This window comes from Gorilla gorilla, chromosome 1 (genome assembly GCF_029281585.2).
Source record: "Gorilla gorilla gorilla isolate KB3781 chromosome 1, NHGRI_mGorGor1-v2.1_pri, whole genome shotgun sequence".
Lineage (NCBI taxonomy): Eukaryota > Metazoa > Chordata > Mammalia > Primates > Hominidae > Gorilla > Gorilla gorilla.
The window spans coordinates 118,970,732-118,997,295 of record NC_073224.2 but is presented as its reverse complement, the minus strand read 5'-3'; the positions used below and the strand labels follow the sequence as shown (position 1 = coordinate 118,997,295).

The window sequence follows — 26,564 nt, the reverse complement described above, 5'->3', positions numbered from 1 at the left end:
AAGACAGAATTAGAATTCCATTCAGACAATTGATTGTAAAATTTATTATTTATTATTTTTATTTTTATTTTTGAGACAGGGTCTCGCTTTGTCACCCAGGTTGGAGTGCAGTGGTGTGATCATAGCTCACTGCAGCTTTGACCTCCTGAGCACAAGCAATCCTCCCACCTCAGCCAGCCATGTAGCTGGGCCTACAGGCGTGCACCCTCACACCTGGCTGGTTTTTTTGTATTTTTTGTAGAGATGGGGTTTCATGATGTTGCCCAGGCTGATCTTGAACTCCTGGGCTCAAGCAATTCACCCACCTCAGCCTCTCAAAGCCGTGGGATTACATGGGTGAGCCATTGTGCCCAACCATAAAATTTAATTGTATGTACAAAGGGCCAAGAATAGCCAAGGCACTCAAAAAAGAACAAGACTGGAAGGCTTGCACTACTAGACATCAAAAATTATTATAAAGATAGTAATTAAGATAGTTTGGTTTTGGTGCAGAAATAGAGCAATAGAAAGAATACAGAGTGCGTATACGTAAGGAAACTTGATTTGTGTCAGTGCCAGCATTGTGTATCAGTGGTAAAAGGATGGACCATTTAATAAATGATACTAGGGCCGGGCAAGGTGGCTCACATCTATAATCCCAGCACTTTGGGAGGCGGAGGTGGGCAGATCACTTGAGGTCAGCAGTTTGAGACCAGCCTGGCCAACATGGTGAAACCCCATCTCTACTAAAAATACAAAAATTAGCTGGGTGTGGTGGTACGCGCCTGTAATTCCAGCTACTCAGTATGCTGAGGCAGGAGAATCGCTTGAACCCGGGAGGTGGAGGTTGCAGTGAGCCAAGATTGTGCCACTGCACTCCTGCCTGGGTGAGAGAGTAAGACCCTGTCTAAAATAATAATAATAATAATAATAATAAATGATACTAGGACAATTGGTCTCTATATGAAAAAAATGAATATGGATCTACACCTCACACTATACAGAAAATTAATTCCAGTGAATTTAAAGACTTAAATGTTAAAAGCAAAGCTTTTGAAAATATTTTTAAAAGAATAGAAGAAAATACTTTATGTCAATAAAACAGTGGTGGGGTTCTTAAAAATACGGCACAAAGAGCAGAGACCATAAAGGAAAAGACAGGTTAATTTGACTGTGTTAAATCTTTACATTTTCTTTTCGTCAAGGGACACCATGGAAAAGAGATTTTAAAAACTAGTTACAGACTAGGTGAAGATATCTTGAATATATATAACTATCAAATGAATAGTGTCTAGAATTTATTTTTTTAAAAAACACCTGCAAATCAGTAAGAAAAAGATAAACAATCCAATAGAAAAATGAGGAAAAGATAGGAACAAACATTCAAAGAAGAAGAAACATGATAAGCCCATAAATAATTGAAGAGACGTGCAACCTCACTACATCATTTACATTCAGGGAAGTGTAAATGTAAGCCACAATGCAATACCATTTTTTATACCCACCATATTCACAAAAACTAAAAAATCTGTCCAGGCACTGTGGTTCATACCTGTAATCCTAGCACTTCGGGAGGTCAAGGTGGGAGAATCACTTGAGCCCAGGAGTTCAAGACGAGCCTGTGTAACACAGCAAGACCCGGTTTCTACAAACAAAATTAAAACATTAGCCAGGAGTGTTGATGTGTGCCTGTAGTCTCAGCTACTCAGGAGGCTTGGGTGGAAGGATCACTTGCGCCCAGGAATTTGAGGCTGCAGTGAGCTGTGATGGTGCCACTGCACTCTAGCCTGGGCAATAGAGCAAGACCCTGTCTCAAAAAGAAAAATTAAGTCTGACAATATCAAGTGTTGGTAAGAATGTGTCAAGTAGTTCAACCACTTTGAAGTTGGCATTATCTAGTAAAATTAATGGTGTACATATCCTACAACCCAACAGTGTAGTTTGTAAATACATACCCTAGTGAATCTCTTGCACATGATCACTAGGAAACAAGTTCAATAATTTTTTTTTTTTTTTTTTTTTTGAGATGGAGTCTCGCTCTGTCGCCCAGGCTGGAGTGCAGTGGCACAATCTTGGCTCACTGCAGGCTCCGCCCCCCGGGGTTCACACCATTCTCCTGCCTCAGCCTCCCGCATAGCTGGGATTACAGGCGCCTGCCACCTCGCCCGGCTAATTTTTTGTATTTTTAGTAGAGATGGGGTTTCACCATGTTAGCCAGGATGGTCTCGATCTCCTGACCTCGTGATCCGCCCGCCTCAGCCTCCCAAAGTGCTGGGATTACAGGCGTGAGCCACCGCGCCTGGCCAAGTTCAATAATTTTTATAGTGCCATTATATGTGATAGCAAAAACTAAAAGCAGGGTGAATATCCATTTTCAGGAGAATAAAGCCTTAAGAATGAATTTTTTTTTTTTGAGATAAGGTTTCATTCTGTCAACCAGGCTGGAGTGCAAGTGGTGTGATCATGGCCCACTGCAGCCTTTATCCCCTATGCTCAAGCAATCCTCCTTCCTCAGCCTCTTGAGTAGCTGGGACCACACTTCTGTGCCACCACGCTCAGCTAATTCTTTAATTTTTTGTAGAGATGGAGTCTATGTTGCCCAGCCTTGTCCTAAGCTCTTGGGCTCAGGTGAGCTGCCTGCTTCAGTCTCCTGAAGTGTTGGGATTACAGGCATGAGCCATTTTAGCTGCACCCAGCTAAAAATGAATCTTAAAAACATATGTTGAATAAAACAGTAAGTTGCAGAAGAATACAATATTTTGTATACCATTCAAAGACATACAAAAACCTACTAATATGCTGTTGGGGTTTTATATGTGTATAGTGAAACTATAATGCAGGGCAAGGGAATAGTAAATACAAAATTCCATGGTCCCTCTGTTGGAAAGTAGGAGAGGAATGCCATTGGAGTCGCACAGGAAACTTCAAAGACATTAGTAATGTTCTGTTTCTAAGCTTTGTTTGTGGTAGAGAATTTATTCATTTCACTTGTGATGTTATAAAATATTCATACATATCAAAGAATATGTAAAGTATATACATTAAAAAGGAAAGAATAAATTATAGAAAAACATAATTTTTAAAAGAAAGAAATTAAGATGTAGCAGTGAAGCAAAAGTGTTGAAGATAAATGCAGTGTTGGGGCTGGGTGTGGTGGCTCATACCTATGATCTCAAGCACTTTGGGAGGTCAAGGCAGGATAAGTTCAATACCAGCCTGAGCAACATAGCAAGACCCCATCTCTACAAAAAAAATTAATTAAAAAAAGAAAAAAGATAAATGCAGTGATGAACATGGATTCTCAGCTGCAGAAGGAAAGAGATGAGAAGGAAGGGTGTTGGACAAAATATAACAAAAACCTAGATTACAGTCAAAATGTAATTCAGAAAGAGACCTTGGAAATCACCTGGTCAACCCTGCTAGCTGCATAGATATGGACAGGCCAACTGAGAAAAGTGAGCCACCCACTGTTATGCAACTGCTTTATGGTAGAACTCTGACTAAACTTAGGTTCCTGATTCCCATCCTGGGTGGATCCCTGGGAAAAGAGCAAGAGACAGTGTGAAGGGCGGGGGGAAAAAAGACGATTTGGATATGGAAGAAAAAGAGGGAGTGTAAGTCGAATCTGAAGTTTGAGCCTGGGACCTGGAAGGCAATATAATGTAGTATATTATAGGGATTAAAAATCACCTGACTTGTGAGTCCAGCATCTTCACTTACTAGATGGGATGACCCTGGAGAATTCATTTAATCATTTGGCATCTCAGTTTCCTCTGTAAAGGAAAAATAAAAATAATAGATTATTATGTTTGTAGAAGCACTTAATACAGTACAACATACCTTTAGCACTCAAATCACTATTTTTATGGAATAATTATAGTGCAGTATGAAATGGCAATGTCAGCCAGGCATGGTGGCTCACATCTGTAATGCCAGCACTTTGGAATGCTGAGGTGGGAGAATTGCTTGAGCCCAGGAGTTTGAGACAAGCGCCTGGGCAACATAGCAAGACCCTGTCTGTATTTTGGGGAAAAAAAATCTTTATTTAAAAAAATGGGAATATTGAGAGGGAAACTTATTTGCTGGGGAAATATAATGGGTTTAGCTTTAGATATGTATTGTTTGTTTAATTGATTCATAGTCCAAGTTCCAAAAAGAACCTGATATAGTGACCTTTAGACAGCTGGAACTTATGTGCTAATGGGACAGCCAAATAATAACCACCCGTAGGTAGCCTGAAAATGTAGAAGGTGAGATAACAGGGCTGGAAAACTAAGGTTTGGAATTACAATATTATCATAGCCAGCTCTATCTCTGTGCCAGTTAGCCCTTTACGGAAGGGAATGTTGAAGAGGAGTGTCTCAGCACCATGCTCAGGAAGAGAAAGAAAGGACAAGAGAAAAATAACTGCTTTGTCATCAAGTCAGGAAAGGAATCAGGAAATCAGAAGAGCATAGAGTTGTGGGGGACAAGAGAAATGAGGAGGTAGTTAGCACAAATGCAGCATGGAGCTTAAAGGAGATAAAAATAGAAGAGCAGATTAAATTTGGCTGGCTTTCACCAGTGGCCTTTGAAAGAGCAGTTAAAATGAAATCAACAGATGTGCAAGCCAGGTTGCAAGATGTAGAAGGAGTATGTATGGGAAGAAAATGAAGGGAAGGGTAGAAGCAATTAGCCTTTTCTAGGTCGTGCAGAAAGAAAGTGAAGAATGAACACTCCTAGATTTATTCTCAGTCCTTTAATCTATAACTTCTTAGGCATGACTTCCATAACCAGAGCCAGTGTTTCCAGATACAGATAACTGAGGAGATTTTTTTCTTTTTTTTTTTTCATGTTGCAGCAGATGTGACACTCAACTCTCTGGTGTCAGAAGCATTTGTCAGGTTTTTTGTGGAGTTGGTAGGACATTATTCTTTGAACATGACTGTCACTGAGCGTGGGGAGCGTGTTTTCCAAAGGGAACCATTCCGTAAGTCCCACACCTCCCGAAGTGTACGCCACTTCCTGGATCTCTTCATGGAGACTCAGATGTTTGCAGGATTCATCCAGGACCGAGAGCTTCGGAAAAGTGGAGTTAAAGGTCGGTTTCATTATAAAGTTCTCCCTCTCTATTTAGTGAATACCTTGAAAGATTTTACTGTATTATGAATAAAAAGTATTGTAAAGCGACAAGGGCTTAAAATCTGAGTTGTTTATTATGAGAATTGTTTATTTTGTAATATTGTTTTAGCCCTGGAAATAATACACTGGTTATAAGCACAGAATTTTATGTAATTCCCAGTCTGGAGTGTTACACAGTTTCACCAACATGAGTTTTTCCTTGTAGGTTTGTTTGAGGTCCGGGCCATCCAGTATTTGGAAACAATTCCTGAGTCGGAGCCCAGTGGGATGAATAGAATTTTGCGGAGTCTTGGTTAGTTGCTGTGTTTTCCTGTTAGATAAATGTGGCTGAAGACCAGGCGCGGTGGCTCATGCCTGTAATGCCAGCACTTTGCGAGGTCAAGTAAGGAGGTTTGGTTGAGGCCAGGAGTTTGACACCAGCGTGGGCAACAGAGTGAGACCCCATCCCTACACAAAATTTTAAAATTAGCTGGGCATGGTTGGGCATGGTGGCTTAGGCCTGTAATCCCAGCACTTTGGGAGGCTGAGGCAGGTTGATCACTTGAGGTTAGGAGTTCGAGACTAGCTAGCCTGTCCAACGTGGTGAAACCCCATCTCTGCTAAAAATACAAAAATTAGCCTGGTTTAGTGGCAGGCACCTGTAATCCCAGCTACTTGGGAAGCTGAGGCAGAGGAATTGCTTGAACCCAGGAGATGGAGGTTACAGTGAGCAGAGATCACACCATTGCACTCCAGCCTGGGCAACAAGAGCAAAATTCCGTCTCAAAAAAAAAAAAAAAAATTAGCTAGGCATGCTGGCACATGCCTGTAGTTCTAGCTACGCAGGAGACTGAGAGGCCCAAGGGGGATTGCTGGAGCCCGGGAGTTTGAGGCCTCAGTAAGATGATCTTGCCACAGATGACAGAGTGAGATTCTTGTCTCTAAAAAAATAAATAAAAATTAAAAAAAATAAAAATAAATAAAAATAAAAAATAAATGTGGCTGAAAAAGCTTTGCAGTAAGTGGGCCTCATCACAAAAGCTTTATAATCAGATCAGCAATATAGCCTTAAATAGGCTGACCATAAACCATGATGCTAGTTTCAAAGTGTTTTGGAGAAAAAGCAGGATTTTTCTCAAAATTTGGGATCCCTCATCAGAGTGGTCTGTGGGGCCATTTCCCAGAGATGAACTTCCCTGATACAAGTTTATTTATTTCATGATATGTTTGCATATCATGATTATTAATCTTTTCTAGGACACATTCCTTGGAGAATCTTGTAAAAACTGTGGTCCTTTTTCCCAGAAAAATGTATTTACAGCATATAAATAAATTTTGCATATAATTTTAGGCTGCTCATGTACCCCATGAAGTCTATCTTTGGTACTCCAGATTAAAAACACTTGGTTTAGAGGGACTTCTGAGGCAAAAAAGGATTTCTTACAAGTCTCTAATTTTCTACTTCATACAGAAACACATTTATGATTTTTCAATAATAGTTAATTATCTAGTATGATACAAGAGAACAGGGGTGTGGCTAGCCTAAAATAATGAATAACCTATATTCTACGATATTTATATTTTGTCTTTGAAATATATGCCCCCTAATTAGGCCCTGTCCTTCACTAGCTGACAAACCGTGGACAAATTAGGCCTTAGGCTGTTATTTCATCTTTATACAATGGGGTTAGATTAGATCAGTGGTTCCCAGCTCTGACTACATTTTATAATCTCCAGAGAACTTTAAAAAAATTTTCCCCTGGGCTCCAGGAAATCTCTGGGGAGAAGCCAGGTGATTTTAACCTATAGTCAAGGTTGAAAACCACTGGATTACATGATGTCTGAGTTCTTTTCTGCCTCTACAATTAATTAGACATATGGGGTTTGGGGTTCATTTTTGTTTTTGTTTTGGGGGTTAAACACATCAACTGAGTTTGAGATGTCAGCTTAACTCTTGGGCTGTTCTGAGTGACCTGTTAATCCCTTACCTCAAATAATGTACAATAAATAAAAATGAATTGAGCATTCACTGTACTTTTCTTTCCCTTTAGGAAGTAAAATGAAATTTCTGCAAAAGAAATGAAATCTCTGATTGTCTCCATCCTGAATATACAACAGAAAGTGCCAAAGAAAATATTTTTCTAAGGGTCAGGATCCCACGAAGTATTCTACAAAATTCTTGAAATTTTAAAAGGTTAAAGGGCGAGTCAGGCTGTCAGAGGAGGATTCTCCTGTTGCTGCTGTAGTAATCACTGGAGAATTGTTGGGAATGGTCTGGAACCAATGCCATCTTTACTCTGTCTCCATTTTTTTTTTATAGCAGCCTTTTCTATGTGATTCTTGGGCTCATTCTCTGTTTTGTGCTTTGTCTGTGAAAGTAGTTGTGTTTCACAAGGAAAAGCCTTGTTGTTGTTACATTTAAAAAATAGCTCAAAGATGAGAATAATGAGAGAAATGCTGAGTTTAAGGTAGTAGAGAGACATGATGGAAATGGAGAACACTAGCCTTATACACATAATTCTCATCACTGAACTATCATGGCCCCTTTAAACCCATGGGCTGTTTGACCTGGGCTAAGGAATAGACTCATCACATATCTCCATTGTTTTGCCTTATATTATATCTAGGGGAATCTCACTTAGGAGGAAGCCCTACTTGTAATATTATAAGGTACTGTTATTAAGTACCTTATAAAATTAGACATCTTGCAACTTCTCCTCCAAATTATGTGGCATTTGAGTAGCTTGCTTGTCCCTCACATGTCAACATTAAACTTTGTGGAGGCTGGATGCAGTGGCTCACACCTGTAATCTCCACCACTTTGGGAGGCTAAGGCAGGAGTTTGAGGGTGGGAGTTTGAGACTAGCCTGGGCAACATAGCAAGATCCCATCTCTACAAAAACATTTTAAAAATAAGTAAATAAATTTAAACTTTGTGAAATTATAGCTAATATGAAAATGTCCTTTCAAGGGCATGGGAGCCACCTTTATTTTTTAGTGTCCACCATGTGCCATGCACTGTGGTATATGTATGCATATCATCTCAACCAATCCTTAAATCAACCTTATGAGATAGATATTTGCATCTCCATTTTACTAATAAACTGAGGCTGGGTGCTATGGCTCACGTCTGTAATCCCAGCACTATGGGAGTCCAAGGCGAGTGGATCATTTGAGGTCAGGAGTTCGAGACCAGCCTGGCAACATGGTGAAACTCTGTCTCTACTAAAAATACACACAAAAAATTAGCTGGGTGTGGTGGCAGGTGCCTGTAATCCTGGCTGCTCGGGAGGCTGAGCCACGAGAATCGCTTGAGCCCAGGAGGCGGAGGTTGCAGTGAGCTGAGATCGCGCCACTGCATTCCAGCCAGGGTGACAGAGCGAGACTCCATCCCAAAAAAACAAAAAAAGGAAAAGAAAAAAGAAAAAAACAAATTCAAAGAAGTTAAATACATTGCCCAAAGTTGTACAACACAGAACTGAAGCCAAGACTTTTATGGACACAGAAAAAGTTGGTTAGTCCTACAGATGGAAATTTCATCTCAATAGGATTATATAGCTATTTCTTTTATTAATAAAAATTTTCTATTAAGTGTACCAGAGCCACTTTTCAGCTCTGAGGATAAGGAACTTTATAGGTGCCTAGATGAGACTCTTTTTATTCCCCTAGAAATGTTGAAATTTTTGCTCTAATTAAATTAGACTCAAAATATGAACATTCCTTGAACATATACCACTTAGTCATCCAGACCTTTAATATCTAAAATAGTAGTAGTAGTGATTGGAAAGAGAAAGTTTTCAATGATGGTGCAGTGTTTTTTTTTGTGTGTGTATATGGTGTGTGTGTGTTTTGTTTCGGTTTTTTTTTTTTTTTTTTGAGATGGAGTTTCGCTCTTTTTGCCCAGGCTGGAGTGCAATGGTGTGATCTCGGCTCACTGCAACCTCCGCCTCGCAGCTTCAAGTAATTCTCCTGCCTCAGCCTCCTGAGTAGCTGGAATTATAGGCACCCGCCACCACACCTGGCTAATTTTGTACTTTTAGTGGAGACGGGGGTTTCACCATGTTGGCCAGGCTAGTCTCGAACTCCTGACCTCAGGTGATCCACCCACCTTGGCCTCCGAAAGTGCTGGGATTACAGGCATGAGTCACTGCACCTGGCCTGTGTGTGTGTGTGTGTGTGTGTGTGTGTGTGTGTGTGTGTGTGTGTGTGTGTGTGTTTTCAAACTCATGGGCAAATTCAAGTTCAGATGGTGCACTTTTCATTGATTAATGTTATAGCAAATGTCAGTTTGTTTTCTTCAGTTTCTGCTGATGGTTTTAACTGGAACAGAAAGTATTTATTCAACCTTACAAAACTGTGTAAGTTGTATTGTGATACAGTTTATTGACTTGTACAGTATTGTCATTACAACCCATTCAGGTATGCATGAATCTGAAGCAGAACACCATTTAAGACTGGTGCTGTATAATATAATTCCTACAGATGTGGGTCCAGGGAATAGAACTGAGCCTGTCTTTTTTTTAATGTTAAGCAGGTTACCCCCAGTGGGGCTTCTACTAGACATCTCTCCATTTGGTCTCTTCTTACACTCCAACCCAGCAGGAATAGTTAATAATTGGATGTTTATAAAATGGGGGTAAAAGGGTTTACTGTGATGGATCCTGGCTATCCCTCTAGGAGGAGACCTTTGCTTCAGCAATGGTGTCTTCATCCTCGCAGCCTGAAGCTGCTTCATTTCCTTAGGTCTGTTGTGTTTTGTTTCTGTAAAGTGTTAGGAATTCTGGATATTTTTGTAAAAGAATCAAGATTTGTATAAAATGTTGTTTACAGATCTTTTAATGAATAAATACATAAAAACCCCACAGATTCCTTGGAGAATTCTTTAAGATCTTTTATGTCACTTAAATCTATAGCTAGCACATTTACCTAATGGTACTTTGGTAATAAGAATTAGTCTTAGACTGACCAGGCTTAATAACGGAGGTCAACATTTCCAGGCTCTTGGCAGACAAAGCCTGGGTCTAGACTGCACACTGGGCAGGGCATATAGTCTGACAACTTTATTTGGTTTTTACCTGCTTAATCAAAGGGAGGCTGCTTAGTCCAGGAGCCATGCAGAAGAGAAAGTGCATGGGCAGCAGCTTCAGTGGTTCGGAGGCAGTGAGGAATGCCATTCTATTACCGTTAAGTCCTAAAGGCAAAATGACAGGATTTTTAAGGAACTGAGGTTCCTTTTGATACGCAGACCATAAAGCTTCACAATTTTAATTGGAGACTGGCGCCCAATTCTAGAGTCTCTTTAAAAAATGTACTTATCCAATGCAAAGGTTTTCAGGGCGCCGAGGGGGAAGGATAGTTGGGGTACAGCAAGGAAGTAAAAGAGGAACGACCCGGGGTGCAGTGGCTCACGCCTGTATTCCCCACATTTTGGGAGGCCAGGAGTTCGAGGCTAGGCTTGGCAACATAGAAAGGCTCCATCTCTACAAAAAAATTTAAAAATTAGCCAGGCATGGTGGTGTGCACCTCTAGGCCCAGCTACTCGGGAGGCTGAGGTGGAAGGATCGCTTGGGCCCGGGGGGTTGAGGCTGCAGTGAGCTATGATCACGCCACTGCACTCCAACCTGGGCAGCAGAACAAAGATCCTGTGTCTACAATAAAAAAGGAAAGAAGTCTCGCACAGAGGAAGAGAAGATTAAGGGGAGAAGGTGGGAGTAAGCAGAGGTGGGAAACCAGTTTATCTCTCCCCGCCAAATGCTGCAGCCAGTTCCCTCCAAAAGTGTTAAGGGGCTTCCCTTCCAGATATCAATGTTTTGGAGGAAACGAAAAGCCCCAACTTCAAATCGCCGCCATTCGCAGGCAAAAAAAAGGGCAGTAAGCAGAGGACAGGAAATTGAGGCCTTTCGCTGACGCAGACAACCCAAGACGTTACGTCACGTCCGCCCAAAACAAACGAGCCCGGCAATTTCTAGATACCGGGCGGACCCGCCTTCAAAATTAGCAACTGAGCATGCACTAACGTCAATACGCAGGGAACGTGATTACATCAGTGTCAGGCGCCGGCGTAATTAAATATAACTGAGTTTACGCAGACGCAGAAGACGCAGGCAAACCTGAGGTCCTCAGAATGGCGGGCACAGGTTTGGTGGCTGGAGAGGTTGTGGTGGATGCGCTGCCGTATTTTGATCAAGGTTATGAAGCCCCTGGTGTGCGGGAAGCGGTGAGTGCGGGGTGTCTTTGTAGCTGACTCACTGCTAGCTGGCTCGGTACTGAAACATGTTACAATTTGCCACTTCTACCCTGGTCCCTATTCTCTTTCTTAGGCTGCAGCGCTGGTGGAGGAGGAAACTCGCAGATACCGACCTACTAAGAACTACCTGAGCTACCTGACAGCCCCGGATTATTCTGCCTTTGAAGTAAGTATGTCTTGAGCCCAGGTGTGAACGAGGATTCCTGTGAACCTTTATTTTGGATTGAGAGCTTTAAATTCCAGTTTTAACCGTTGCCTGCATAGCTACTACTTACCTACTGTACAGGTGTCAGTCTATTGAAAACAACTAGATAGATAAGTCTTCTCCGAGGTTCTTATTCTAAGATCCATAGGAAGACTTTCTGGGGCTCCACAAGTCACTTAATGCAAAAATTTGTGGCTACCATTCTTTGAGATAGGATCCATGCGTAAATTCTCAAAGGGACCCTCTCCTGCCAAGATTCACTCCACAGCAAGTGATCTAGGGTTTTTAAATATGTATAAGCCTAATTACCTAAGCTCTTTAGAACCACTGGAGAGTGGCATATTAAAGTCTAGTTATTTACCAAATGTATGTGATACGACTGAAAGGACAAACCATATCCAAGTGTATACTACTTTTTTCTCAGCCTTCTCCTTTTTTCTGTAATCTATCCGATGTTTTTATTAACACATTTCTGATTAATGTAGGCAAGAATTTTCACTGATATGAATACTTTACAAGTGCTAGGTGCCATTCTAGATTCTGAGATCATAGAGATATATGGGTTTTTTTAAATATATTTTGTTTTCTTTTAATTTTTCTTTTCTTTGTTTAAGACAAACATCCTCTCCAAAAAAGATAGGGTTTCTGAATACAGAAAAATACAATACAGTGAGGAGCTAGATATATAAAACAAAAAGTTTACAATAGTATGTATAAATGTGTAATAATATGTAAAGGACCTATAGCGGAGGGTATGTATAAGGACAAGAGGATTAGAGAAGGGAGTGTCCATGATTGCCTAAGGAGTCAGATGCTGTTCTACTCCACACAGTGAGTATGATACTATTTTAAATGTATAACCTTGAAGTACACCCAGGATTCTAGTTAGGGTCTAGTTAGCTAAATGGAATGTAAGATATCATTTCTAAATTATTGGATTCAAGTATTTCAGTATGTACAGCTTGGAGGATTTTTTCCCATTATACCTAATCGTTTATTTATGAAAGGATTGTATTATTAAAAGGCAGTATTTAGCTGGGTGTGGTGGCTCACACCTGTAATCCCAGCACTTTAGGAGGCTGAGGTGTGAGGATCACTTGAGACCAGCCTGGGCAACATAGTGAGACCCTTTCTCTACAAAAGAAAAATTAAAAAGTTAGCCAGGCATGATGGCATGCACCTGTAGTCCTAGCTACTCAGGAGGCCGAGGTGGGAGGATCACTTGAGCCTGGGAGTTCAAGACTGCTACAGTGAGCCATGATAATGCCATTGCACTCCAGCCTGGCAATAGAGTGAGACCCTGTCTCAAAGGGGAAAAAAAAAAAAAAAAAGATATTATTTACATTAAAGTAACATGAAAAAATTGTTAGTTAAGTTTGTTGTTGTTTTTGTTTGAGACAGAGCCTCATTACGTCACCCAAGCTGGAGTGCAGTGGTGCCATCTCTGCTCACTGCAACCTCCACCTTCCGGGCTCAAGTGATTCTCCTGCCTCAGCCTCCCGAGTAGCTGGGATTGCAGGTGCCTGCCACCATGCCTGGGTAATTTTTGTATTTTCAGTAGAGACGGGATTTTACCATGTTGGCCAGGCTGGTCTTGAACTCCTGGCCTCAAGTGATCCACCCACCTCAGCCTCCCAAAGTGTTGGGATACAGGTGTAAGCCACCATGCCCAGCCTTGGCTGAGTTTTAAGTAGAAGACGTATGTTCCTATGAACGTGTTTGCCTATGCTTTTTCTAAATATTTGTACCTAGGTGTAGATGTTAACCACATTAAGAACTAAGTACAGTAATGCTTCCTTATTGGACTGATTTCTGAAGGTTTCAGATAACTGCATTCAATCACAGACTTTTTAAAATACTTTTGCCAGTTTTTTTCCTTCTCTCTTAAATACCTTTGTAATTAGTTTACTGATTATTTAATTAGTAAACTCCCAGGTTCAAGTGATTCTCCTGTAATTAGTTTACTGATCATTTAATCCTTTCTTTTTTTGAGACAGAGTCTTGGTCTGGTGCCCAGGCTGGAGTGCAACTCCTTGGCTCACTGCAACCTCTGCCTCCTGGGTTCAAGCCATTCTCCTGCCTCAGCCTCCCAAGTAGTTGGGATTACAGGCACGCACTACCATGCCCAACTAATTTTTGTATTTTTAGTAGAAATGTGGTTTCACCATTGTGGCCAGGCTGGTCTCGAACTCCTGACCTCAAGTGAATCACCTGCCTCGGCCTCCCAAAGTGCTGAGATTACAGGTGTGAGCCACCACACCTGGCATCCTTTCTTAGTAATAGTTGGTAATATTTACTGGGCTCACTGTCTTACTTGGTGCACATAACAGCTCTATAAACTATATAACTATGTTTGCTATCCCCATTTTTTAGCTGGGAAAACTGCAGCTTAGAGAGGCTAATTGACTAAGACCTTAACCGTTCTTCAAACTGCCTCTGAAATTATTCTTTCATTAATTCATTTAACAACTGTTTATGAAGGTCTGTTCCATTCTGGGTATTGGAGAACAGTATCGGCAGGGTCCATACTCATGAACCTTAAAATCTAGAGTGTTGAGACAGACAATAAATAGATCAGAAAAATTGTTGATAAATGCTGCACAGAGAATGATAGTGATAAAGTGACTGGGCGACTCCAGGTTGGGTGGTTGAGGAAGGCCTCTCAAAGCTAAGATGAGACTACTCCATGAGCAGGGATTGCCCCCGCCGCTCCATGAACACTGGCTTAGTCTTTGGAGAGAGATGAGCTAAAATTCCAGATTTATCACTTACTGAGCATGTGAGTTAATTAAGGGTTCCTCCTATGCTACATGGCTCAAGACTACTTATACTGCATTTTTATACTGCCTCTTGTTTAATTGGCTGTTACTCCTTGTCTGTCACTGCAGAATTTTCTAGCTAGAATGCCCTGGTTTTTTTTTTTTGCAGGAAACTAGGTAACTACATTTTCTTAAGATTGTGTGTAATTTAGCAGTAGCCCCTGCAAAATACTTTCTCCAGAAAGAAATGCTTAATACGAAATTTTTTGTTTTTTGTTTTTTGTTTTTTTGTTTTTTTGTTTTTTGAGATGGAGTCTCACTCTGTTGCCAGGCTGGAGTGCAGTGGTGTGATCTCGGCTCACTGCACCCTCCACCTCCCAGGTTCAAGCGATTCTCCTGCCTCAGCCTCCGAGTAGCTGGGATTACAGGCGCGTGCCATCACGCCCAGCTAATTTTTGTATTTTTAGTAGAGACGAGGTTTCAACTTGTTGGCCAGGATGGTCTTGATCTCTTGACCTCGTGATCCACCCACCTCGGCCTCCCGAAATGCTGGGATTACAGGCGTGAGCCACCTCGCCTGGCCTAATAAAAACTTTTAAACATTCATGCAGGCTTCTGTAAGGCCTTTGATACTTATTTAGTCTAATTGTTAAGATAGTCGAAACCCTCAGAAAATTAAAATTACATGGAATAACCGAAGTATTACTACAAAGAAATATTTTAAGCAGTTCTTTATCCTCAGGGTAGGAAATGTGCAGAATGGAAATGGGTTAGGACGTTGGCCCTAAAGAAGAACAGCTATACTACATTTACTTGCGAACAGTAAAATTGCTAGAGAAGATAGTGAATATAAAGAAAAGACACTTTGGGAGGCTGAGGCAGGCAGATCACCTGAGGTCAGGAGTTCGAGACCAGCCTGGCCAACATGGTGAAACCCTGTCTATACTAAAAATACAAAAATTAGCCAGGCATAGTGGCAGATGCCTGTCATCCCAGCTACTCGGGAGGCTGAGGCAAGAGAATCGCTTGAACCCGGGAGGCAGAGATGAGCCAAGATCACGCCACTGCGCTCCAGCCTGGGGGACAAGAGCGAGACTTCGTCTCACCAAAAAAAAAAAAAAATATATTATTTCTTGGATTTCTGGAGGCTGGAAAGTGTACGGTCCACAGGCTGCATCTGGTGAGGTCCTTCTTGCTGGTGTGGACTTGGTGTACAGTCCTGAAGCAGCACAGGGCATTACATGGCAAGGTAGGGGCACACAAGAGAAAGACAAACTGGCTTTTATAACATACCCACTCTGGTGATAACTCATTAATCCATGAATGGATTGAGCCTTCATAACCCAATCACCTCTTAAAGACCCCACCTCTTAATACTATTGCATTGGGGATTAAGTTTCTGTATGAATTTCAGAGGGGACAAACATTCAAACGATAGCACTGTCGAACTGATTCTGATATGCTTCTGGAATTGAGAACCACTGGTTTAGGGTTAATCCTTTTCTCTGTGGGCTCCTTAATACATGTCACTTTTCCTGAATGTGAAGTGAGTGAGTGTGTGTGTGTGTGTGTGCTTCAGATTCTAGAGAGCATTTAACTCAGAGAAGAATTAGGGAAAGGTAAACAATTCATTATAATGGGTAGTGTAGCTTAAATCTGTTCTTTGGTGATTGTTAATTTCAGTTGTCAACATGATCTTAGAAATCTTTTTTCTGATTTACACATCAGACTGACATAATGAGAAATGAATTTGAAAGACTGGCTGCTCGACAACCAATTGAATTGCTCAGTATGAAACGGTAAGAATATTAAAATGGAAATTAAAATTTAGTTTGTAGTAACTCAGTAATGAGCTGAGATTTGTGAAGAATGTATTTGCTGGCTAATATTGGCAGTGTTGGCCGGGTGTGGTGGCTCACACCTGTAATTCCAGCACTTTGGGAGGCCGAGGCTGGTGGATTGCTTGAATCCAGGAGTTTGAGACCAGCCTGGGCAACATGGCAAAACCCCATCTCTACCAAAAATAATTAATAATAATAATAATAATAATAAACGTACCTGGGTGTGGTGGCACGCACCCGTGGACCCAGCTACTTGGAAAGCTGAGGTAGGTGGATCACTTGACACCCCCCAGGAGATGGAGGTTGCAGCAAGCCGAGATTGTGCCACTGCACTCCAGCGTTGGGGACAGAGGGAGACCCAGTCTTGAAAAAAAAACTATATATATATATATATAGAGAGAGAGAGAGAGAGAGAGAGAGAGAGAGAGAGAGAGGCAGTGTTGAAGGACTGACTGGGTAGTATGAAGAGAGAATAGAAGGAGCCATATCGCTTCTCATTTTTTTCTCTACCGGTGCATGGGTATGTTAGTGGATGGGTGGGTGTGAGTATTTTACAAAAATGGTGGCAAACTTTTTTGTCTACTGCTTTTTCCCCTTAATATATTACTGACATCTTAATATTATTAAATATTCTTCCGTAACATTTAATAGCTAATGTAACAATCTTTTATGTGAATGTAATGTTGCTTATTTAACCAGTTCACATTGAAGTGAACATAATGGTGCTAAATCATATTTGTAAATTGATTGTTAGCATATATCGGTTTCTTATTGCAAGGTTTACATCCTCAGTCTTCTGTAGTTTTTATACTATATGGAGACTCATGGGACATTCTACTGAGAAGAGATGTAAAGGCTTGGCAGTATAGATGGTTTTATTTTATTTTGTTGTTTAATTTCAGATATGAGCTTCCAGCCCCCTCCTCTGGTCAAAAAAATGACATTACTGCATGGCAAGAATGTGTAAACAATTCTATGGCCCAGTTAGAGCATCAAGCAGTTAGAATTGAGAATCTGGAACTAATGTCACAGCATGGATGTAATGCCTGGAAAGTATACAATGAGTAAGAACCTTTTTCTTCATCTTCTGTTTTTTTTGTTTTTTCTCTTTTCTTTCCATCTCACCCAAAGTTTTAGTACATTTTAAAAGTATGGGAGGTGCTGGGTGCAGTGGCTCATGCCAGTAATCCCAGCCCTTTGGGAGGCAGAGGTGGGTGGATTGCTTGAGGTCAGGAGTTCGAGACCAGCCTGGCCAACATGGTGAAACCCCGTTTCTACAAAAAAAAAAATACAAAAAATTAGCTGGGCATGGTAACGTGTGCCTGTAATCCCAGCTACTCTGGAGGCTGAGGCATGACAATTGCTTCAGCCTGGGAGGCAGAGGTTGTAGTGAGCCAAGATTTTGCCACTGCACTCCAGCCTAGGCGACAGAATGAGACTCTATCTCAAAAAAAAAAAAAGAAAGAAAAGAAAAAGAAAAGCCGGGCGCAGTGGTTTACACCTGTAATCCCAGCACTTCAGGAGGCCGAGGCGGGTGGATCACCTGAGGTCAGGAGTTTGAAACCAGCCTGGCCAACATGGTAAAACCGCATCTCTACTAAAAAAAAAAAAAAAAAAAAAAAAAGATTAGCCAGCCATGGTGGCGCTTCTGTAGTCACAGCTACTCAGGAGACTGGGGTAGGAGAATTGCTTGAACCTGGGAGGCAGAGGTTGCAGTGAGCTGAGCTTGCGCCACTGCACTCCAGCCGCGGTGACAGAGCGAGACTCCGTCTCAAAAAACAAACAAAAAAAACCCCACAAAGTATAGGTAGGGGAAGTGTGATAAAAATAATATAGCTAGACTTTGTCTTGGGATTATGTTCTAGAACTGCAACCCATATGAAAGGCCACTATTTTGAAACCCACCTCAAAGTTCAAGAGTACTAACAGGACCTAAACCAAACTACCACATTTATTGTATAATATTGTAACAAAACTAGTTCTGAGGTCCCATTTGCAGAGCACCACTTGATAGAATATTATCAAGCGTTGCTTAAACAGTTGATTCTCATTAGTCATGGGTTATGTTCTTTAAGTCCTGTGAACACTGAATTAGCAAATACTGTACCATTTCTCCTAGGGGAAATATATACATATTCATGTGCACACATATACATATCTCTCAAATAGATTATAATCTTAAATCCTAAAATAAACTCATCCTGGTAGACTTCTTTATTTTATAAAAGAGAAAACAAAGTTGAGAAATGTAAAGTAACTTTCTTGAAACTGCCCCACTAACAGATCCCAGACTTGGAACTTGAACTTCATCCTCTGGTTATTTCTGTATGAGAGCTAAAACAAGAAGGCAAAGCACCTCCTTGTTCATCCTCAGCTGAAAATGTGCATGCTCAGCTGCTCAGATTTTCACCACTGTGCACATGTCCATGAATGACTGCAAAACACTACAAGTAGTAATTTTGGGATTACAAATAAGTTTGAGCAAGTATTTGTTGTCAAAACAAGCCACTGACATCCTGTTTCTGTTCCATGTAACTAGCTCTAGCTTTAGTATTTATTGTCTATCTAGAATTCAGATTCCTTGCTTGCAAAATTCAGTGGTTAGATTATCTGCATAGCCCCTTTGTGCCCTAAAATTTCCTGAGTGTCTATTCACAATTTAAGAGAAAAAGGCCACTGAACTTCATAACAGTATGTACAATTTTCATTAGAGTATGTTTCCTGAAACATAGCTATATAAAATAAAGCAAAACCATGAAATGATAATACTGTTTCTCAAATCTTCAGAATTATGCATTTAATATTTGTAGCCACATAAAAATGATCCAGTGGACAAAATCCAGAATTTGGGAAACTCTGCAAAGCCAACAACTTTCTTTTATATATCTATATATTGCAAGGGGGGAAAAGAAGAAAGAATGGGATTAGGGTGATTAAGAAATGTAAGCGACATCAATAAATCTGTTTCACAAAATGGAAAAATGTGATTCTTCTCAAGAAGCTTTATCTAATGGAAGAGATAATAAGTTTTATGCCAAGTAACCAATAGTCCATTTTTGGCAATATGGGGGCAAGTGCTACATTGTGTGCTGTGGTCTGTAAACTAAGCGTTAAGAGATGGGGCATTGCCAGGCGTGGTGGTTCACGCTTGTAATCCTAGTGCTTTGGGAGGCTGAGACAGGAGGATCACTTGAGGCCAAGAGTTTGAGACCAGCCTGGGCAACGTAGTGAAACCCTGTCTCTATAGAAAACAATAAAAAAAATAGCCAGGTATGGTGATACACACCTGTAGTCTGTTTCAAAAAAAGAAAAAAAAAGATGGGGCATTAAGTTGAAGGTTGTTGAAGAAAGGTGAAATTGGGATGTTTAGAAGGAAACAAGGAAAACATTCCAGGAATGGAGAGCATAGATGCAGAGGAAAAAATATGACATTGAAAAGAACACTGCTGTCAACTTACCTGAAAACCTTTAATAATTCCCTATTACCTGCAAGGTAGAGGCCAACTTTTTTTTTTTTTTTTGGAGGTGGGGGCGGGGGGCGGGACAGAATCTTGCTCTGTCGCCCAAGCTAGATTGCAGTGCCACAATCTCAGCTCACTGCAACCCTCCCGGGTTCAAGCAACTCTTCTGCCTCAGCCTCCAGAGTAGGTGGGATTATAGACACACACCACCATGCCTGGCTAATTTTTGTATTTTTTGTGGAGATGGGGTTTCACCATGTTGGCCAGGCTGGTCTTGAGCTCCTGGCCTCAAGTGATCCTCCAGCATCAACCTCTCAAAGTGCTGGGATTACAGGTGTGAGCACCCGGCTGGGCCAGGCTTTTTAACATGGTATTCAAGGGCTTTTCCTTACTACCTCAACTGTAGACTTCTAACTCAACCCAAACTAGTCCTTTCTCTGGTGATTATTGTAAATCCTGCCTCTGGGCCTTTACTTGCCCTTGTCTTTACCTGTTCTACCCAAATTCAGCTTGTTTAGGGCTCAGCTCTAGTTTGCTTACTTGTCTTCTTCCCTGATTGAAATTCTGCTTCTAGTATTGTCTCCCTCTTCTGAGTAACTATACACAGAATTATTGTGCACATCACTTGTTTTCCATTTAATCACAAAGTGCTCTGTAGTGCTTAACATTCCCCTGAGCATATTTTGTCTCCTCCAAATTCAGTGGACACTTCTCCAGAGGAGATGTACTATATTTTATCAAAGTATATTTAAGAGGAAGGGTGGGAGAAGGGAGAAGACAAACTAAACTTTCAGGGAGAGCCAATTCAAAGGAAAGCTCCCTGTTGGTGGTCAGAAGTCTGGAATAGAGCACTAAAATCAGTAGTCCTCAGCATGGAGTGATTGTCAAAGTCAAGGAAAGGGGGATGACCTGAGGGAAAGCCTAGAGAGGCACAGCTGTTTAAAGACTGAATCTTGAGAGAATTGCAGCTAATGCAAGGAAACCAGTCAGTAGAGGTAGGAGAATAACTCAGGTGAGCAGCAGAAAATTTGAGTCACAAAAGCCAGGAAACAATATTAGATTTAGAGCAAGAACACATTAGGGCCAGATGTGGTAAAAATGGACCCTGTAGGTGATTGATCCACTGCCTTAAGAGGAAATTGATATGATGTGGAATTATATCTTAATAAAGCTGTTATTTAAACTTAAAAAAGAGATTAAAATCTGTTTTATTACTTCTCTAAAATAATTATATGGTACTCTGTATTATTGAACTTTTCCCCTGTGCTAGTTACAGCTGACCTGGACTGGTATCTGTTTTTTATTTTGCTATGCATATGTTACATGCAAATATGGACTGATATCTCATTCTACAACAGTTTTCTTTTTCTCACCTCTCTCTAGTTAGCAGTAGACAGGAGGAGAGAATGACAAGATGAATGTATATGCAGAAATATAGAGATAAAAGGGGGTTGAGAAATAAAATAAGTGGGTACTCAGATATATTCCATCTTTTCTATGACAAGAAGTCATGACAGTTTAAGAAGTGACAAAAGGCCGTGTGGCTCACACATGTAATTCCAACACTTTGGAGGCTGAGGTGGGGAGATTGCTTGAGCCCAGGAGTTCAAGACCAGCCTGGACAACGTGGTGAAACCCTGTCTCTACAAAAAAATAATGAAAGTTAGCCGGGCATGGTGGCTTATGCCTGTAATCCAAGCTACTTTGAAGGCCTGAAGTGGGAGGATCAATTGAGCCCAGGAGGCTGAGGCTGCCATGATTGCACCACTACACTCCAGCTTGAGCAACAGGAGAGCAAGACTCTGTCCCTCCCCTCCGCAAAAAAAAGCCGGGTACAGTGGCTCACGCCTGTTATCTCAGCACTTTGGGAAGCCGAGGCAGATGGATCACTTGAGGTCAGGAGTTCAAGACCAGCCTGGCCGACATAGTGAAACCCCATCTCTACTTAAAAAAAAATACAAAAATTAGCAAGGCATGGCAGTACATGCCTGTAATCCCAGCTACTTGGGAGGCTGAGGCAGGAGAATCGCTTGAACCAGGAAGCAGAGGCTGCAGTGAGCTGAGATCTCACCACTTCGCTCCAGCCTGGGCAACAGAACGAGACTGTCTCAAAAAAAAAAAAGTAACCTAAGTACTCCAAGTATCAGGCAGGGCGTGGTAATCCCAGCAGTTTGGGAGGCCAAGGTGGGAGGATTGCAGCTCCTTGGGAGGCTGAGGCAGGAAGATTACTTGATCATGGGAGGTGAAGGCTGCAGTGAACCATGATCACACCACTGCATTCCAGCATGGGTGACAGTCCTCGATCATGGAGTGTCCAACATAGTTATTGGCACAGAGCTCCATGAATACGATTTTTGGCAGAAAAACTTGAAAAAGTTCACTTTTAATTAGTACTATTTTAATGTATTTTAATCTGATTTTCCTCTTTTCCTTCAGAAATCTAGTTCATATGATTGAACACGCACAGAAGGAACTTCAGAAGTTAAGGTAAATTGTTTTTTCCTGTTACAGAATGAAGTTTAAGTGAACCTTTAATAAATAGAAAATAGGAGGAAAAAGAAAGCAAAGAGACTACAGCCAGATGAAAGTAAACAATTGATCCACTCTCTTTGTTCAATATCTGACACTGGGTTTGCCCTACCTAAGTAGAGGAGAAATAGGCCTGAGGTCTGAAAACATCTCTGCCACTTGCAGCTTGCAAGTCTGCAAACATAGAAAGGCACTTTTAGAGGGGGAAAAGTTGCAGAATAACACATATAATCTGATTTTTAAAACCAATTTCTACACACACATATAGGAAAGCCTGGAAGGACACCCAGCAAAAACTCAACAGGAGTTATCAGGAAAAAGGAGACATGCATGAGAGGGGGGACTTGAGCCTTGTAATCTGTGTGTGCTTGTGTGTGTGTGTGTGTGTGTGTGTGTTTGTGTGTGTGTGATTTCTCACAATGATCATGTTTTATGAAACTTGTAATCAAAAAATAATTAGAACAAAGGTAGTTTCTACAGTTAGCCTATAACTACATAATACTGTTCTCATGGGATGAAGATATTCTCTTGTGTTATAGAGTTTTCTGTTGATTTAGGTCTTACGTTAAAATGTAATTGGGTTGTATAAATAATTTTTTACAGAAAACATATTCAAGATTTAAACTGGCAGAGAAAGAACATGCAACTCACAGCTGGATCTAAATTGAGAGAAATGGAGTCAAAGTGAGTATCTATAATTCCATCATCTTTTAAATTGTGTAGCCCTTTCTAAGGTCGATTCAATAATATGATTCAAATAGCATTCAAATGAGATGCCACAGGTAGCAAAGAAATGCTATTTTCTGAATTCACCCTTCCCTGTCTCTGCCTCTTTATAAGGTGTTAAAGAGAACTATAAACGAGAATTGAACCATTGGTGAAGGATCCTTTGCTAAATTGAACCATTGCTAAAGGATTCTGGTCTTAGAATACCCTGTTTTTAGTCTAGTATTTTTGGCCTTGAATAGAACTCTACCTTTATTCTCCTTTTAAACGGAAAAAAAAAAATAGGCATGGTGGCACATGTCTGTAGTCCCAGCTACTCTGGAGGCTGAGGCAGGAGGATTGCTTAGCCTGGAAGGTTGAAGCTGCAGTGAGTCATAATCACACCACTGCACTCCAGCCTGGGCAACAGAGTAAGAACTAGTCTTTAAAAAAAAAAAAAAAAAAAGGAAAAAAATTATTTTATAAAATCTTCTAGGGAGGGAGATTTCATACTTGATAATTTTTTTGTACCTCAGGTTTATGCATTTTTAAAAATGTTCTTTTACATACACACATGTATACCTTTATACAATATAATCTTGAATATTTGTGTCATTTCTCTCTTCTTTTTTGCTTGGCCATTCCCTTTCTCCCTTCATTACTCAAGTCATTCTTGTTCCACCATCTCCATGTACGTGTTATCAGTCTCTTTGGTACCCTTTCACGCTTTTTCCTCAATTTAATAAACTATTGCCTCTTTCCTTTTTGTTGATTAAATTAAATATTATCTTCATCACACTTTCCTCTTTCTTCTGGTTTGCAAGTTCTCTCATCTGTTTCTAATTTGCTTTTTTATTAATTGAACTTTTATTTTTAGATAATTATAGATTCACATGCAATTGTAAGAAATAATACAGAGAGCCAGGTGTGGTGACTCACATTGTAATCCTAGTGCCTTGGTAGGCCAAGGTAGGAGGATTGCTTGAAGCCAGGAGTTCAAGACCAGCCTGGGCAACATAACGAGACCCTGTCTCTACAAAAAAATGCTTTTAAATGAGCCAGGCATGATGGCATGCACCTGTAGTCTTAGCTCTTCAGGAGGCTGAGGTTGGAGGATTGCTTGAGCTCAGGAGTTCCAGGCTACAGTGAGCTGTGATCACACCACTGCATTTCAGCCTAGGCAACAGAGCAAGACCCTGTCTATGAAAAAAAAAAAAAAAAGAATACAGAGAGATTCCATGTACCCTTTACCTACTTTTTCACAATTGTGCCTTGATTTTTTTTAATGGAAAGTTGAAAGTGAAGGTTAGGCCAGGCATGGTAGCTCATGCCTGTAATCCCAGCACATTAGGAGGCCGAGGTGGGTGGATCACCTGGGGTCAGGAGTTTGAGACCAGCCTGGCCAACGTGGTGAAACCCCATCTCTACTAAAAATACAAAAAAAGTAGCTAGCTGTGGTGGCGTGTGCCTGTAATCCAGCTGCTCGGGAGGCTGAGGCAGGAGAATCCCTTGAACCCGGGAGGCAGAGGTTGCAGTGAGCTGAGGTTGCGCCATTGTTCTCCAGCCTGGGCAACAAGAGCGAGACTCCGTCTCAAAAAAAAAAAAAAAAAAAGTGAAGGTTAGTGTTATAGCTCTGGGTGAACATGTGTATACATTTAAAATAAAATCTTCTAAGAGAAGTTTTACATTGAGTAATTTTTTTTCTTTTCTTCCCCCCCATTCTAGTTGGGTATCCCTGGTCAGTAAGAATTATGAGATTGAACGGACTATTGTTCAGCTAGAAAATGAAATCTATCAAATTAAGCAGCAACATGGAGAGGCAAACAAAGAAAACATCCGGCAAGACTTCTGAAAAGACAATTTAGCAGGTAGAAGAAAAGTTGGGCTTTCACAAAAGGCATCTGAACTTTTAATGAACTGTGAAGGACAACAGCATCTTCCCAAAACCATTGATGTTTAAGTGTTTAGAAATCATAGAAGGTGTAGGCTGCTGTGGTAATTCTATTTGTATATCTCAACAGAATTAAAATATCTAGCTTGGTGGTATTTTATAGCCATAAAAGAAAATCTTAAGGCTTTCAAAATAAGTATGATAGAATAATATTGTGTCATAGAATTAATATTCAGCCATGTGGACCATATTTTGTATCCAAGGATCCTTATTTAAAGCTTTCAACATGTGCAGGAAGTTGGAAATTTTTGGTTTATGACTTTGTCTAATAAAGAGATAGTTCTAAACACATTCTTGATCACCAAACAAGACTTCAGAAAGACAGTGACTGTACAGTCATCATTATCATCATCATCATCATAGGTAACAGTTATATCAAGTTAATATGTGCTGAACATTGTTCTGAACACTTTAGGTAGATGAATTAGATGTATGTGAATAAAAATTATTTGGTCCTCACAAAAACCTCAGGAGGCGTTACTGTTTTTCTCATATGTGGACATGTAACAGACACCAGTTAAATAACATAACTTGCCAGAGTTTTATAGCTGAAAGTGTCAGCTTTTTTATAGAAAGTGTCAGTCAGGTTTTGAACTCCAGAGTTAATGTTCTTACTTCTCTACTTGTAAGGAATTAAATTGTGTAAAAGATTCCTGCCCAATTCAGAAAAAATATTTGCAACATATCAAAAGGTAGTGTTGCTAGGTGTGGTGGCTCACGTCTGTAATTCCAGTGCTTTGAGAGGCTGAGGCAGGAGGATCACTTGTGTCCAGGAGTTCAAGGCCACCATAAGCTATGATTGTGACACTGCACGCCAGCCTGGGTGACGGAGCAAGACCCTGTCTTAAACGAAGCAAGGTAGTCTTAATGTATAAAGACTGACTGAAAATTATTGCAAGGTCAGTGGCTCACACCTGTAATCCCAGCACTTTGGGAAGCTGAGGTGGGCGGATCATGAGGTCGAGAGATCGAGACCATCCTGGCCAACATGGTGAAACGTCATCTCTACTGAAAATACAAAAATTAGCTGGGCGTGGTGGCATGCGCCTGTAGTCCCAGCTACTCGAGAGGCTGAGGCAGGAGAATCGCTTGCACCCAGGAGGCAGAGGTTGCAGTGAGCCGAGATTGCACCACTGCACTCCAGCCTGGTGACAGAGTTAGACTCCGTCTCAAAAAAAAAAAAAAAAAAAAATTAATGAGAGGTGTTCATCTCAATAACTGATAAATATAAATTTGAAAAATCTAAAAATTATTTTTCAATTTTGAAAAAATAAAAGGATGTTCATTATAATACAAAATAAACCTAGAACTTTTTGATCTGTGATATTGATAAATGGTCAGTACTTTCGAAAGTACCTTAAGACAATTGAGAGCCCCATTTCTTTTTTTTTGTTTGTTTTGTTTTGTTTTGCACTTTTTGCCCAGGCTGGAGTTCAATGGTCTGATCTTGGCTCACCGCAACCTCCACCTCCTGGGTTCAAACAATTCTCCTGCCTCAGCCTCCTAAGTAGCTGGGATTACAGGCATGTGCCACTACGCCCGGCTGATTTTGTATTTTTAATAGAGATGGGATTGCTCCATGTTGGTCAGGCTGGTCTCAAACTCTTGACCTCAGGTGATCTGCCCAAGTCAGCCTCCCAAAGTGCTGAGATTACAGGTGTAAGCCACCGCGCCTAGCGAGAGCCACATTTCTGTGCTGAAGATAGGGATTGTGGGAATGAATGCATATGGAGTGTTGTCATCCATCTCTTCATTCTCCACCCTCGGACTTCTCTCAGAAGGAAATT

General features: G+C 40.8%; 2 protein-coding genes across 12 annotated transcripts in view; both read left to right on the top strand.

Annotated features, from left to right (window-relative positions):
- DENND2C (DENN domain containing 2C) overlaps positions 1-9,945 on the top strand; it is an 87,262-nt gene extending 77,317 nt beyond the window's left edge. For 6 of the 11 annotated variants that reach the window (XM_063695726.1, XM_055356191.2, XM_055356205.2 and 3 more), the window contains 3 exons: positions 4,820-5,059; positions 5,306-5,392; positions 7,131-9,945. In XM_063695726.1, the coding sequence (XP_063551796.1) occupies positions 4,820-5,059; positions 5,306-5,392; positions 7,131-7,162 (359 nt within the window). In that variant the 3' untranslated portion in view covers positions 7,163-9,945. The remainder of the gene's footprint in view (positions 1-4,819; positions 5,060-5,305; positions 5,393-7,130) is intronic. The other 5 variants (XM_019020752.4, XM_055356226.2, XM_055356219.2 and 2 more) reach the window with 1 other exon arrangement.
- Positions 9,946-11,124: 1,179 nt separating this feature from the next.
- On the top strand, positions 11,125-25,242 carry BCAS2 (BCAS2 pre-mRNA processing factor). Its single transcript, XM_031013927.3, has 7 exons — positions 11,125-11,296; positions 11,400-11,492; positions 16,019-16,089; positions 17,034-17,195; positions 22,029-22,079; positions 22,725-22,805; positions 24,552-25,242. Exons 1-7 carry the CDS (start codon positions 11,204-11,206, stop codon positions 24,676-24,678), a joined length of 678 nt encoding a protein of 225 aa, XP_030869787.1. The 5' UTR covers positions 11,125-11,203; the 3' UTR covers positions 24,679-25,242.
- Positions 25,243-26,564: the final 1,322 nt, after the last annotated feature.

Bases quoted from the DNA above. Each gene is read 5' to 3' on its own strand.
- BCAS2 (XM_031013927.3), top strand. From the start codon at position 11,204: ATGGCGGGCACAGGTTTGGTGGCTGGAGAGGTTGTGGTGGATGCGCTG. The intron at 11,493-16,018 runs GTAAGTATGTCT...TTTACACATCAG, and splicing joins CGGATTATTCTGCCTTTGAA to ACTGACATAATGAGAAATGA. The intron at 22,080-22,724 runs GTAAATTGTTTT...AATTTTTTACAG, and splicing joins AAGGAACTTCAGAAGTTAAG to AAAACATATTCAAGATTTAA.